At 40.7% G+C, this 15,198-nt stretch overlaps 1 protein-coding gene across 3 annotated transcripts; it reads left to right on the forward strand.

Moving 5' to 3' along the window:
- The first annotated feature begins 1,014 nt into the window (after positions 1–1,014).
- LOC133926650 (autophagy-related protein 2-like) lies at positions 1,015–12,778 on the forward strand. 3 transcript variants are annotated; one of them, XM_062372670.1, is made up of 13 exons: positions 1,018–1,341; positions 2,209–3,245; positions 3,813–3,961; positions 4,911–5,167; positions 5,272–8,349; positions 8,447–8,559; positions 9,608–9,800; positions 10,217–10,330; positions 10,422–10,529; positions 10,768–10,900; positions 11,048–11,250; positions 11,470–11,666; positions 12,188–12,778. In XM_062372670.1, exons 1-13 carry the CDS (start codon positions 1,153–1,155, stop codon positions 12,246–12,248), a joined length of 5,832 nt encoding a protein of 1,943 aa, XP_062228654.1. In that variant the 5' UTR covers positions 1,018–1,152; the 3' UTR covers positions 12,249–12,778. The 3 variants fall into 3 exon arrangements, 2 of the variants coding, with proteins under 2 accessions (XP_062228655.1, XP_062228654.1); XR_009911135.1 differs by lacking the exons at positions 10,768–10,900; positions 11,048–11,250; positions 11,470–11,666; positions 12,188–12,778 and having other exon boundaries at positions 1,016–1,341; positions 8,447–8,505; positions 9,684–9,800; XM_062372671.1 differs by lacking the exons at positions 8,447–8,559; positions 10,217–10,330; positions 10,422–10,529; ... (2 more) ...; positions 11,470–11,666; positions 12,188–12,778 and having other exon boundaries at positions 1,015–1,341; positions 9,608–9,794.
- Positions 12,779–15,198: the final 2,420 nt, after the last annotated feature.

Genomic DNA, 15,198 nt, shown 5'->3' on the forward strand with positions numbered 1-15,198 from the left:
CCTTCAACACTGCAATAGTTTCTCTTTACGGAGGGATTCCCAAGACCATTCCTTTCAACTTATGATTCTCTTTTCTTTCCCTTCGCGTATTCCTTCGAAGGAAAGCTATTAGAGATGAAAAAAAATAAAGAAAATGTGAACGAGGAAGAAAATCAGGAAGGGAACGAAATGAAGGGAGAATGGTTGGAGATGGCCTTAAAAAAAAGCTCTTCAAAACCGATCCAGTTATAAATAGAGATAAAACAGATATGAATGGTCGGAAAACCCACTCACTATTTTCAGTTTCACATTTGCTCTCAAATATGGGAAACCATAAATGGGTACGAACTCAGAAATGTCGAGATATCGAAAACGAACCAATCCGAATAGAAACACGTCGGTATCGATCAGGAACCGATAATTCAAATTGGGAACATCAACCTGTAAAACTATGACTTCAAACATCGATACGACACATAATTAATTTACACAATCTAAATTAATTCATACCATACACACATAGACTATTTAATAATATAAGTCTCAACTGAAAAGTAATCATGATGTATAACTCGAGTACTTAAAACTACACAGTCATAAAAATTCACTAAGTCACAAATAGACATAATCCCGAGAATGTTGAGGTGAAATTTAGGCTGCCCGACTAGACTTAGCCTATAGGTTACATTGTGATTTGTGAAGTTTGAACTCATTAGAAAAACAAGAATCACAACGAGAAATTCCCGATTAAAAATAAGATACCGATAATATGGTCAGAAAAATAACAAAACAGTTTTGACTCGGTTTTCACGTAAGTCCTAAAAATAAAAAAAACCAGAAAAAATATAAAAAAACGATCAGGTGATTTATCCTGTCTGATTTCATCTAGTTATAGCGAAAACAAACTGCTCGGCGCAAACGAAACAGGCTGAACTGTAACCCTCCCTGCAGCCCAACTCGGCCGGTCCCACCGGCCAGTGGAACAACCCGGGCGGCGGGAGCAATTACTACCTTTTCCCGGCGGCCGTACGCAACAACTCGCCCCACGCAGGGTCTACTTCGTAAAAAACGACCCAAGCAACCCCAGAACTGCTCTCGCTTCCTTCTGCTGTCCACCTCTACCCGGCGAGTCGGCGACCCCTCCCCGCCGACCGCCGCCGCGGCGGAGGGGAGATGATGGGGCTGCTGTCTGGTATGCGGCTGGACACGCTGCTGAAGCGTCTGTGCAAGTCGCTGCTGAAGAAGCGGCTAGGGGATCTGATCCTCGGCGACCTCGACCTCGATCAGTTCGACCTCCAGCTCACCCGCGGCACGCTCCAGCTCAACGACCTCGCGCTCAACGCCGAATTCATCAACAGCAAGGTGCGTGCCTGGTGCCCCCCCCCCCCCCTTCTTATCGATTCCCGCAGCCTGTGAGTTGGGGCGGTGCTGTCTGTTTTCCATTGGGCGCGGCGGGCTGGGTTTTGTGATGATGATGCTGAAGCGATTGGCGCCCGCATGTTTGGGGTGGGGGGTGATCGAATTCTCATGGAAAAGGCGAGACCTTTGCGGTGAGCCGAGGAATCGCTGATTTGATTGCCGGCTGAATTTAGTTTTATTTGGTTTTGATCGCGATTGGCCTTGGAGTAGGCTCGAATTGTGGTTAGTATTCAGGCGAGGATTTGCCAATTTTTTGTGGCAGAGTGAAGGACGGGTGGAGGAAGACATTTAGCTGTAATGTTTTACTTTGGTGTGGAGACTGGCGACTCCGGGTGTCGATTTTGATTCAATGTACTTTTTGGTCTCATATTTAGTTTAGTAGGGGTTTGTGAGCTCAGTTTATAGCTTCGTGTATGGCCCAGCTGGAGTATTAGGGTTTGGGAGGAGCATAAGGGGTTATGCATCTTAGTGCTCATTTGTAGTTCATTTATTTAAGGCAGAGTAACTTGAAATTTGTTAGAACAGAAAGTGTGTAATATTGTAAATTCTAAGTGTGGCTAGTGTTAATATCAAGTTAGCAGAAAGAGTCAAGCTTTGTATGCGCCCAATTAGGGTATGAAGTTAGGTGCTGTTTGTGTAGCTTCAAGATATTCACTCCTTTCTTCTAACTTGATTCATTGTTGTACTTAGCGTACTGCAGTCCTCTCTTATGTGGGATGCAAAGAAAACAAATTTGTGAAACCTGTGAATTTAAATTGTTTGGTTCCTGTCTTAAGATGAAATTTCAGTTAATTTTCTTTACTATTTCAGTTGTCAGGATCTGCTATCATGCTGAAAGAAGGATCGATAAAATCCCTCCTAGTTAGATTCCCTCTACCAGTCAAGAGTTGTGAGATTGTTGTGGAAGAATTGGAGCTTGTGCTTGCTCCATCTGTTGCAAGTGAAGTTGCTCCTGTAGATACTGAATGCCCTGTCTCTGGTAGTACCAGTGACACACAGACATCGCTCAAGACCCAAAGAAATGAATCTGATAGTAATCAGCGTTCCACTTCTGTATCTCGAGATGTGGATGAAGGTGTCAAGAGAATAGCCAATGCCGTCAAATGGTTTCTGACAAGCTTTAATATCAAGTTAAAAAATGTTTATGTTGTATTTGATCCTCATACCAGTTTGGATAACAGGGTCTCGGGAACTAATCGATCTCTGGTTTTCCGAATTAAAGAGGCAGAATTTGGAACTCTTCTTTCGACAGATGGTCTTGTTAAACTAAATAATTTTGTAACTTTCCATAAGGCGGTCATTGAGTTTTTGAAGATGGATGACGTCGATGCACTGCTTCAGAATGATCCAGATAGAAGCACAGCTGCCATTTCAGCAGACCATAGTACTACTGCAGTCTTGACAGGTCCCATTGGTGGATTCTCGGGGAAGCTGAACTTAAGCATCCCATGGAGTAATGGATGCTTGAACCTTGAGAAAATTGATGCAGATGTATCTGTTGATTCATTGGAATTACGATTACAGATCAGCAGTATCCGGTGGATCATGAATGTGTGGGATTCTCTGCAAAGCAAGCCAGTAGATGAACAGAATTGTGCCAATAATACTGCAAATATGTCTATAAACTCCTCCAGATCTGCCTTGTGTTCATCTGCATCAAGCTCTCTGAAACCAGATTCAGATTCTGTTATTGTTAGCAGGGAACATTTAGCACAGAGCGTATTTTCTCAAAGCAGGCAAGATAAATTTCAGGATTCTTTCCTTACAAGGGCACATGTGATAACAGACTGGATGGAGCCTGTTGCCCATGAGGATCAAGGTGACCCTGGTTCAGATTGTGACGAAAGGTTTGTTTCTGCACAATATTTAACGACAACTGTTGTAGATCACCTCGACATTGCTTTTGCCATATCATTGTCAAAAATTGATATTTCTATGCCACAATTTTATTTTCTTTTGTGAATATTAAATCAGCTGTAGGATTTTCATAATTATTCCCATTGTTCTGCTTATGCTTTCCGGTTATAACCAGCTTTTGCTTCCATTCGTTTTCATTTAGTGGCCATTGCAGCATGTACTTACTGCTATATTCTTTCCAGAATTGTTCTTCACTTCACCTTTTAGAAGTTCTGTATTCATCAAAAGTGCAACTTGAAGAGGGCCATTGGCATCACTTGCTAGAATATTTCTCTGCACCTTTGGCATGTAGCCTGGAGTTTTCAGGGTCGCTAATCCTCTTTTTTGTCCTTAGCATAATTTTCCCTTTGCTTTAACAGTTTAAGTTATTCTTTCATAAGAATTTCTTGCTATTTGCTAACTTTGTTTGTTTTTTTACATTCTTGAGGAAGCAGGTTACTTTAAAAAGGATTTGAACATGTCTAATTGCTTTACTAATCTCTTGTTATTTTGGACAGCATCGATCAATTCTTTGAATGTTTCGAGGAATTGAGGAACTCCCAGTCTAATTTAGGAAATAGTGGTATATGGGACTGGACATGTTCAGTATTCAATGCCATAAGTTTTGCATCTACTTTAGCTTCTGGATCTGATCAAGTTCCTAAAGGTATTCATTTGAACTTTTGGTGTACGACTTTCAATTTTCTATTGGTTATACCATATTATCCTCTCTTCTTGCTAGAAGCATGGTATGCCGTTAGGAATTTGTGGTTCTTATCCTACTTGTTTTTCTCTTGTTTTTTTCCTTCTTCTGATACTTTTTTGCGGATTTGGTTATGAATGGATAATGTAGCTCCTTGGGCTGCCATTCCTTTTACTCTTGAACCTATCCATATTAAATAGGATGATGTTTCACTACTAAGAAAATATATGATATAAGGTGACATTTTGGACAGGGACATGGTCTCCAAAAGACATCTTTGACTATCAATTTCTATCGACGTACATGTTTAAAACCAAATAAAATTATGATATCATGAAACTATTTGTTGAGACAAATCTGTACATGCTATAATCTGAACATGTATGGTAGTACATGCTATAATCTAAACATGTATGGTGATATTGTGGTCAAACATAGAATTCGTTTACCATGTACACCAAAACAACATTTTTTTGGTGACCACTGGTTAAATTGAGGGTGTTGTTAAAGTAAGTATTTTGCCTTTTCAAACTAGTGTTGTAAATTGAAAACCAGATTTTAACTAACTGAATTGAGTGAACTGATTGATTGAAATAGACTGAAAGCCCACCTTTACTCAAGGGTTTGCTCTCAAAGCAAAAAATACCGGCTTTCAAAAACAACATATTTATACCAAGTTCTAAGTTCACCCGCTTCTGGTATTCACTACACTTTCGTATTATGAATAGCAACAAACGTGACTTAAGACTAACATCTTCTTGCTATGGCCATTGGTTAGTACCACAAGCATGAAGAAAGTTGTAGCATGTATTTCTGTTGTCAAACCAAGTTCTTGTTTTACCTTTTCCTGCTTAAATTATCAGATCTTCCATATATATGATTTTTAATTAATTTACTTCTCATTTCCTAACAGAACAACCAATCGAGAAGACCTTACAGGCTTCCATTGTGGAGGTATCTGTTCTTCTTTTGTTCAGTGATGATGGCATGGATATTGACAATTCCAGTGTTCCTGTCAGTATGCTAGATGATATGAGAAATTCCGAAATGTTTTCGAGCTGCTTTTCATCTGCACATTTTGGGAAATCAATTATATCTCCTTCTACTGCTTCCAGCTTAAATATGCACCATCTCGAAGCCAAGTTTCAAAACATTCATCTTGATCTGCAGGTATTTTTTGTTCGTACTGGTACAGTAGCACATATTCTTAGTTCATGCATCATTGTAGTGTCATTAAGCATGATGCTGAATATTTTTCTTTTTGATGTCTGCAGACATATCCCAAAAATTTAAGGTTCAAGGCATCAATTGCCCATATGAAGCTTGATGAATACTACCGTGCAGGACACAATGATTCAGACCATTCACACCTTGGTAGCCTTTTCTTGAATAATAACTTGTGCCAAGAAGTTCAAGCTGCCCTCCCTCAATGCCTGTTTGCTGCTGGTGATTACTGGGTGGAAACCTCTGAACTCTGTGGCAATAATTCAAGTGAACTCACTAAAGTTGAATTGCTAAAAACTTTTGGCAAGTGCACATTTCATTATGATGTCAATACCGCAGATCAAGATGGCAACTTAGTAAGCTCAACTTCTCTGTCGATCTGTTTGGCTCCTCTGATTTTCTGGGTGCACTTCCATACAATATACATGCTATTGAATTTTATCAGTAAAATTGAGTCTGGTTTGTTGCACGGAGAGCATAAAATTCATACGCATGGTAATGAAAAAGGAAGCAGATTGACTACTAGCACAAATGTGTTCTCAACTGGAAGCCTAAAGGTTCAGATATCCCTGTCACCGGCAAGAATCATCCTTTGCTTTCCGTCTGATTTTTCGTGGGATTTAAGCCACCCATCCATCCTGGATAAGTTCCTGGTTATCGACCACTCGTCATGTCTGAACATGAGAGAAACTCCATCTCAACCTCGAAATGAAATGCTTGATGAGGTTCATCAAGGCACGCCATATGCTTCAATCCATTTGGCTACAGGGAACTTCGACATCTATTTGGTTAAACCTGCCAGTAATGTGTTGGATGGTAGAATCTGTTCTTTGAGTAGTCAAACTTTCTCTACTATAAAGATTTTTTCTGTTACTGGAGCCAATTATAATGACTTCGGCGTCGTAGTGATCTGGAGAAAATATCCTGTAACTGACCCTGAGATGGTGAACAAAGCATGGAGTTTACCTAAGCTGCATGATCAAAAGAATACTAAAAAACAGAACAGCAAATGGGCTGGTGTTTCCTCTTCTACAACTTCACAAGATCTTGAAGAGTCAGGATCTAGTATACGCCAGGAACTCCTTAAGAGCACTGAGCTCTTATTGCATGTTCAACTTTCTTGTGTTTCAGTGCAACTCAGTAAAAAGGATTGTGAGCTACTAAATAAGCTGCTAGATCATGTCCTTGATGGGGTATCAGATGGAGAAATGAGCATTTCTGATAATGGCAAGGGCAAATCTGTTCCAATCAATGAAATTTCCATTCAAACATCTGTTATTTTTGAATGCAGCATCTTGGAAATTTGCACTGAATTGGATGAAACTGTGAAAGTTGGTCCTTTGTTACAGGCAGAACTAGAAGGTTCCTGGAATTCTTTTAAGTTGTCTGTTTCGGATTTTTCTGTTTTATCCTTTTCAAATGTTGGAGGAGTCAACAATGCCAGTTTTCTTTGGGTGAATCATTGTGAAGGTGAGCTTTGGGGTTCTATGAGTGGTAAGGATGTTAGAAGCTGTGAAGAAGGCAAATATTTTCTTTTAGTTGCTTGTAAGGACTCTGCCTGCAGGCGGGGTGATGGTGAAGGGACCAATGTATTGTCTACTGGGACTGCTGGCTGTTCCGTGATCCACATCAGGAACCCAAAGCTACAAGAAAATTACACTTCTGTTGATGTTCGTTCTGGGACAATTGTGGCACCTGGTGGCCGTATGGATTGGATCAATGCAATATGCCTGCTGTTCAGTTCAGGTTCAGATGGAACTGAACGGTCAGATGATAGTGACACAGTAAAGAGTTCTCAGGCTGGTGAACCTTATTCATCATCATTCTTTCTTGAGTTGGTTGATGTTGCTGTGAGCTATGAACCTCACTTAAAAAATTCGGCTCTCAATGCTGAAACAGTGGACTGCAAGTTTTTCTCATGCCTTTTAGCTGCATCATCATTTAAACTTCATAACAAATCTGTATCAGACGCTGCCGCTACTGATTTTGATATTCAGTTGCGTGATCTTGGGCTTCTCATTTGTGGATCATCCAGCTCAAAAGATGTCACTTGCGGTTATGATGTAGATTACCTTCGCCGAGCAGGTTATGCCAAGATTGCCCATAACACATTCATTGAAGCTTCTCTAAGAATTGATTCTTCCTTTTGGAAGTTGGAAATATTTGATTCCCAATTTGATATTGGTACTTGTCGTGATACAACATATGGTCTTGCTCGTTTGGGATCCCAACTCCAGCAGCTATATGGTCCGGATATGCGGGATGCTTTAGTTCATCTACAATCTAGGTGGAATAGTGTCCAACAGGCAAACAAGCAAAACATAGCCTCTGACAAGCCAGAGAGCAGTTTGGAAAATTTGGCAGACTCTGGAGAGTGCCGGTCAGATGGACTGCTTGATGATATAATTGAGAATGCTTTTTACACAGAGGGCTACATGAACAATGATTTTTGGGAGAGCAATTGCCATCATTCATTTAGTAGCAGTGAAATGGATGATGGGTTTGAGCTGAATATGGCTACTTCTCCGCACATTTTTCTTAAATCATCGTTAGTTACTCCGGAAGCCAATATTACTCAAATACCACTAAAACAGAACTGCCCTGATCAAATTATTGATTCTTATTATATGCCTGAACTTCAACATCCATCATCATCAACTCTATGTAATGAAGTGCATCAATATACGTCTGGTGGTGATGCTCGTAAAACCCTGGAGAATGAAAATGGTGGGTGGTATAACAATGTTCCCTTGACAATAGTTGAGAACCATGTTTTGAAAAATAACAACAAACAAGGAGAGCAAGTACTTCGACAAGAAGGGAGTCCTGCTGTTTCGAGCCTGAATCCTGATGAATCTTGTAATCTGAAAGGAAAGGTTCTTATTCATGATATAGATGTTAAGTGGCGGATGTATGCTGGAGATGACTGGTTATTACCACAGAAAGATGCGAGTAGCTGCCTACGCACAAATGGAAGAGATAGGAGTTCTTGTTTAGAATTTATCATGACAGGGCTCAGCATCCAACTTGATATGTTTCCAGATGGGGATGTTTCTATTTCTAAGCTATCTATTTCTGCTCAGGACTTAAATCTTTGTGATCAAAGTTTGCATGCTCCATGGAAAACGGTATGCCTGTTCATCTCCACATGATTGTTACAAACTTGATTTAGTCCCATGGCTAATGTTCTTTTTTTAAAAAAATTTCTTCTCGTTATTAAAAAAGGTTCTTGGATGTTACAACTCAAAGGATTACCCAAGAGAATCTTGCTCCAGTGCATTCAGGTTAGAACTGGAGTCTGTAAGGCCCGAGCCACAGGCTCCTTTGGAAGATTATAGGTAAATGAAGTTACTTTTGGACATACAGACTGAATTAATCATTTAATCTCATGGAGAAGATACTTTGCTTTTTTCTGTTAATCCATACCAAGTTCCCCCTACTCAATGGATTAAAAAAATAAAGAGAACTGCAAGGATAGGTTATCTATATCATCCATACCGACAGGAAGACATTCTTTGATCAGGTAGATCGTAGTTAAAGAACCTAAGCAGTGGTTGCAGATCAGTGCTGGAATAAGACAAAATGTACTTCTCTAATTTGTCTTTTTGTATCATGATGAACATATGTGGTAGAGCCTAGGCATCAGAGGGTGTAGTCGTGACTCACTGGAGGTTGATGCTTGAAGCATCGCCCTCCAGGTGCCACGGTGGCACCCTGCCTGCCATGTTATAGGAGACAAGAGGGAGGAGGGGAGGGTCCAGGTGTTGGAGGGCGTAAGGGGCCTTGGGGACTTCTTTATTGCTTATTCTGAAATAATATGCCATGGTTATTATTTAAGAGAGCCGACCATACTAGAATCTAACCAAAACAACTAGCCACCAACCAAATCAAATCCAACAAATCTGAGGGATGAACCGCCGTTTTTTTGCCCGACCTTGCCTGAACTTGCTAGTGAGTAAGGTTGGGCAAGAAAAACCTTGCTTGTGGAGCAGAGCCAAAGCAAGGAGATCCTTGGTCACCTGGCCTAGAAGAACTTTAGGCAAGGGAACCAAACCTATGCATCCAAGCATGCCCAAAATATCTTATCTGGAGTAGTTAGTTTCAGTCAAAGAGTAGTTTTTGTAATGTATTAACTGGATATGATCAGGTGAATTTTTTATTTGGTTTGAATCAATATTGGGGGTTGCTCTGTACATATGATTATGAAACTCCTGAATAAATTTTGCATCGAATGGGGACAGCTCAATCAAACTAATATCGCAATGTAATGGCAGCCTTTAGATTATTAAAAAAGACTGTCAAGTTTCAGATGTCCCCCTTTCACATTTTTTAATGCTTTCTTGATACAATTAATCATCTTCTTTTGCATTATCCTAATTTTTGCAGGCTATATCTCGAGATTTTACCTCTACAGTTACATCTTGATCAAGGGCAACTTAACTTCCTAATCAATTTCTTCCAGAATGATCCATGTAACAACAACCCTCATCTGCATTGCAAAAATGAGGCTGGTGATGTGGAGAGCACAAGCTATGGAAGCAATACAATTGTGGATGAGGCATTACTTCCTTTCTTTCAGGTATTTTCAAGTTTATCAACACTTTTCTTTTGTCCACTCATGGCCTCATGGGACTTGATATGATTCACATGATAATTACTTGCACTCACTGTAACACTCTGGTCCAATTTGCTTCCTGCCCATGCGGCGCATGTGTGAGTAGCACTAGCATAAAATCATGTCCCAAAAGTAGTAGTTAAATTAACCGTTTTCGGTGAAGTGAGGACAAAAGCCCAAGCAAGTTGCTAATCTTGCATAGCAAACTTTGGGCCTCAGGTGTTACACTAAAAAGTCTAAAAGATTATGTATTTTTTTTCATTCATGAGCCAATTATCAATCATAAATTTCATCCCCCTTATTTAATATTTCTTCTGGTACTGCAAGCCTGTTTGTGTTTAGTTACAATATTGTGATCTGATTTTTCTCTCTGATGCCAGAAATTTGATGTAAAGCCTCTTGTTCTGCACATTAATTATATACCACGTCAGTTTGATCCAATTGCACTAGGCAAAGGAAACTATGCAGAGCTTCTCAACATTCTTCCATGGAAGGTAATTCTTTATGAAGAAAATATATTTCTGAAGCAAGAAATCTTCTGCTGATTATCGATATATGACCCTGACTTGAAATGTCTCCCTCCAGGGAATTGATTTGAGGCTTAAGCATGTTTCAGCAATGGGCGTTTACGGATGGAACAGCATATGTGAGACAGTAGCTGCGGAGTGGCTGGAGGACATTTCAAAAAATCAGGTCCTTGTCTCCCCATGCGCACCTGTACTTTTGGAGATGTATGCTTTTTGCATGCACAAACACCGAACAAGTAAAAACTTAATGCATGCAGCGTCAGAAAAGAAAGAGTTGAAATTTGCACTGCTCCATGTGTGGACACACATATATAAGTGCAAATAAGGAGACAATATTAAATCTGCATCGACTTGTAAATAAAATCATATTGTGGCCTGAATTGAAACCTGTGTTGTTTGTTTAGGTCCATAAATTGTTAAAAGGGCTTCCTCCAATAAGATCATTAGTTGCTGTCAGTTCAGGGACTAAGAAGTTGGTTTCTTTGCCAATCAAAAGCTACAAGAAGGACCGAAAGTTGCTCAAGGGAATGCAAAGAGGTAAGACTGATAATAGTGTATAAAATATATTGGCTAATATTTGTGTTGGAACTGTGATTATGTGATGGTACTGTGAAACACTTGACGATGACACTCATCTTCTATTACCACAAACGATGACGGTTCTCATGACATCTTGTTTGACAGGTGCTGTTGCTTTTATAAGAAGTGTCTCCATTGAAGCTGTAGGGCTTGGTGTCCATTTGGCTGCGGGAGCTCATGATATGCTTGTGAAGACGGAACGTGCCCTTTCAGCTGTTCCACCACCTTTAGCCTCATGTGAAGCAAACAGAACAAAAGATAACATAAGAGCTAACCAGCCTGAAAGTGCGCAACAAGGGATAAAACAGGTACTGGATTCCTCTGCATTGCATGACAATTTGAATCTTCAGTACGTACAGCTATTTTTCTTTGGGATGTGGTGTTTAACTCTTTGCATCACTTAGAGGCCACTATATACTTGTAGCTTGGAACAAACTCTGAAATTGATTCCCATGAATATCTGAACATGTACAGTATGTAGCCCAGAGGTGCCTATTGTTATTAATATTAGCTGAAACTTTGTGCAGGCGTATGAAAGTTTAACTGATGGGCTCGGAAGGACTACCTCTGCTTTGATTGGGAATCCTATTAAAGTTTATAATCGTGGGGCTGGTGCCGGATCAGCCCTGGCCACGGCAATCTGTGGGGCACCAGCTGCTGCAGTAGCACCAGTATCGGCATCTGCTCGTGCTGTACATTATGCACTTCTTGGGCTGAGGAACAGGTCAATCTTTGCTCAATCTCAAATCTCAGTTAAAACAGTATAAAGATACAGAGTCAGTGCATGATCATATTGGAGTAAATTGGTTAATGTCTGTCTTCAACTCAACGTTGATTTTTTTGTGCTAAAGTAACGAAGTTAACAGAACTGGATTGTTTAGTCACTGAATCAACAAAGTTCAGGAATAGTTTTGATGTTTTGTAGAAGTGCAGGATTAACCATATATCCATATATTTCTACACTAATCAAACTAGTTGCTCTTTCGAATAAATTATTTTTTTTATCAAAAACAATTTGACAAGGAGCTCAAGGTGCTCCTTATCTCGATATATGCTCATTTTTCTGGGTAACTCCAGGAGTTATGGTTTAGCAGCCTGGGGTCTTGCAGAGTAGTAATCTGGCTAAATTCAGTGATCTTGAAACATTAGTTGGGAAGAATCCATTATGGTCTGTCTTGAATTAATTCAAGTAACATGTCCTGTGCTGCTAATTTCTATTAGCTAAACTTCTTCTCACATTTGCAGCCTTGATCCTGAGCACAAGAAAGAATCTATGTACAAATACCACGGACCTTCTAAATCGTAGGCTTCATGAGAAGAAGAGGCGGGATCACTCACTGGTCCTTCATTCTTTTGCATGACATACATCGTCTCCCTCCGGTTGAGCACCTGTGTTGCAATCTCATCCAATGGCGATGGTCAATCGTGTACAGTGCGAGACTCCCAATCAGTCAGAAATCCTACCTGTTTGAACCAGCAGCATCATTTACCGTGTTCTTACGGAGGTTTTGATCCGTCTGTGCAGGTGTACAGCTGGTAGGACAGACATCATGTAAATTAACACACACAACGGTTATAATCCACCCCAGGCCGGTGGTGGAAGTTTTGTAACCACTTCGCTTAGCTTAGGAAGATGACCTGGGGTCGTCAGGACTGGCTCCGCTGTACATAATTTGGTTGCTCTGTGAGTTGTGCTGATGTAAATATATATAGTATATATCATTTGCTTCGGTTGTGTGCATGTTAGCTTGCGAAACCGCTGACAATAAGTTCTCAAGCTTTGCAAGTGTAAATATTCGTATCATATTTTGAGCTGTTGCAATGAGCTGAACGACAGGCTTGTGTGTGTCAGAGTAATTGCTTTGTCACCTCTTTTTCCTTTAAAAAAATAAAAACGAAAAGAAAACAAATGTGTCATCCATGGCCTGTGCCATCATCTCGATAAATCTTTACTACTTAAAAAGTTTGTGGTGAATTTTTAAGTTTGCCCTTCGCTCATCTGTCAGTTTTCTTCTGCTACTCGTTCTATCTTTGACTTGCGCTGACAGTTTGATCTCACGCAAGCTTTTTATCCTCCTCTCCTCACCCGCATACACGCACGTGCAGCTATCGTTGCTTAGCATCTGGCGTCTGTCCTTGTGCTCGACTCCCACAGATCTGGCACTGTAAGACCTCTGTTACCGGAATCTCCTGTGTCTCCTGTATCGATCCCTAGATTACTAGCTAATACGTATAGTGTAACAGTTGTAGTATTACAGTCAACTTTGTATGTAAATAGTAAGGTTTTGGATACAATAAGCTTACAATCTATACTGAATATTACAAGTCTGGTCTAGCAGCCAGCAAAACACACAACAGAAGCAATAGCCCAAGCCACAAGCAGCGAGGGTGCGAACACGACTTCGGAAACTATTTTTCATCCCCAACTTCACCTGCAGCGAAGTCAGCATTGGGATCTTCATTTGAATGACAGCAAGAGTGAGTACGGAAGGTACTCAACAAGCCCTATACTACTTCAAGGTGTTGATAGATGCATAGAGGGTTTATTAAGGATAAGCTTTACGATTTAGATTTAAGTGTAAAGCAGCTTATGCAGATTACCAATTGTATCAACTACGATCGACTTCAAAACATTTTAGCTAGTTCAAAAATCTGCAACGAGCTGTATCTGGGGTTTCTCGGTCCTTGGAGGGGCTATACCTCACTCCGCAGTCCCTTTTATCACTTCTGGTGTACCTCTAGTACCACACAGCTTGTGGCGGAGTGAGCCAGGAACCTCATCACACGGACATCTAGTCCACACACTCACTCATCAAAACTCACGCACCCCGAGTCTATTCAAGCGTGACCATATCCATAACCATGGACACGGCTATTCGAATAGATCTACACTCTGCAGAGGTTGTACAGTTTTACCCACGTGATATGCTCAGCCTCCAACCGTTGCAAGCGGAGGAGCGAATCATACCGAAACTCTCCAAACACCTTTCCTGCCGGGTTTTTCCACGAGACACGCTAAGTCCCAGAGCTGCATGTTCCAAAGGCCAGCATCCCTTTTTAAGCCTAAGTCGGTCCCTGAAACCTCCAAACAGCGGGATAGATGGACCCTTGGCTGCTCATTGCTCTCAGCCTCCTTGTATGATGCCCAACTCAGTCTAGTGAAAAAAGGTCAAGTCCTACCCATACAAGACGCATGGTTGCACGGGGGTGGCTAAGCATGATGGCGTAAGACTCGGTCCTTAAGCGGCTGGGCTAGGCATCTTCATGGGCAATGAATACCATCATGTAACTCAAGCCCCTAAGAGCATCCTCCTTAGAGAACTACTCTACTTGCCCGCGCCAGAACGGTTTTCACCCATTTTTACACATCACCCTCCATATCTCACACGACATCAAGGATTTCACACCCATTAAGGAATTCACAACCATCGAAGATTCATGGTATACGAGTTGTCATTGATAATAGTAAATCTTGTCTCCGAGGAGAGGTGTTTCAAAAGCGACATCTCCGAGAAGACGTATTCAATCCTAAGCATGCTAGAAATCAATGCGTCGTCCGACGTTAATATAGATAACGATAGGTAATTCTAGGGTGATATGTATTTTGGATCATAATATTTAAGATATGACATGTGTTTGATAGGATTAATTATTGCAAGTAGTTTGTAAAAGCGTAATACATAGCACATGCGATGATAAGTTCGGTTTTAGTTGATCATGTATATTATTTGAAAACATAGGTTCAATATGATCAAGAAGATATGACTTGCCTTCTCTAAAATTTTCTTCGAAGTCTTGATTGTAATCGGGATCCTCCTCACTCCTGATGCTTCCTGCGTAACACTCGCAGAACTCTTGTTTCCATGAAATCGCACTACGACCAATAATGGTGATACTAAAGAAGAATCAATTAACACCAAATGGAAAGACAATTGAGCTATAATGGATACCATAGCATTATAGACGAGTAGATCTCAATTTTAGATGAATTTTGGCGAAAGAATCGCCGAAATCGGAGCTAGAACGAAGAAGTTATGGCTCCCGGAAGATTTAATCAGAATTTAAATCGGGAAATTAATAAATGGCACTGTTCATGGGTGGGACCCATAGGTGGGGCCCACTGAACAGTAATCTGGCACCCATGAATAGTGACCGATGCGACCCACATGAATATTACAGGTTTGGGCCGAATGGGCTAGATCCGAGCCTAAATGGGTCTGGATGGGTGGGTTTGGGTTTGGACGAGCCGGGCTGCA

Source organism: Phragmites australis, chromosome 8 (genome assembly GCF_958298935.1).
Source record: "Phragmites australis chromosome 8, lpPhrAust1.1, whole genome shotgun sequence".
Lineage (NCBI taxonomy): Eukaryota > Viridiplantae > Streptophyta > Magnoliopsida > Poales > Poaceae > Phragmites > Phragmites australis.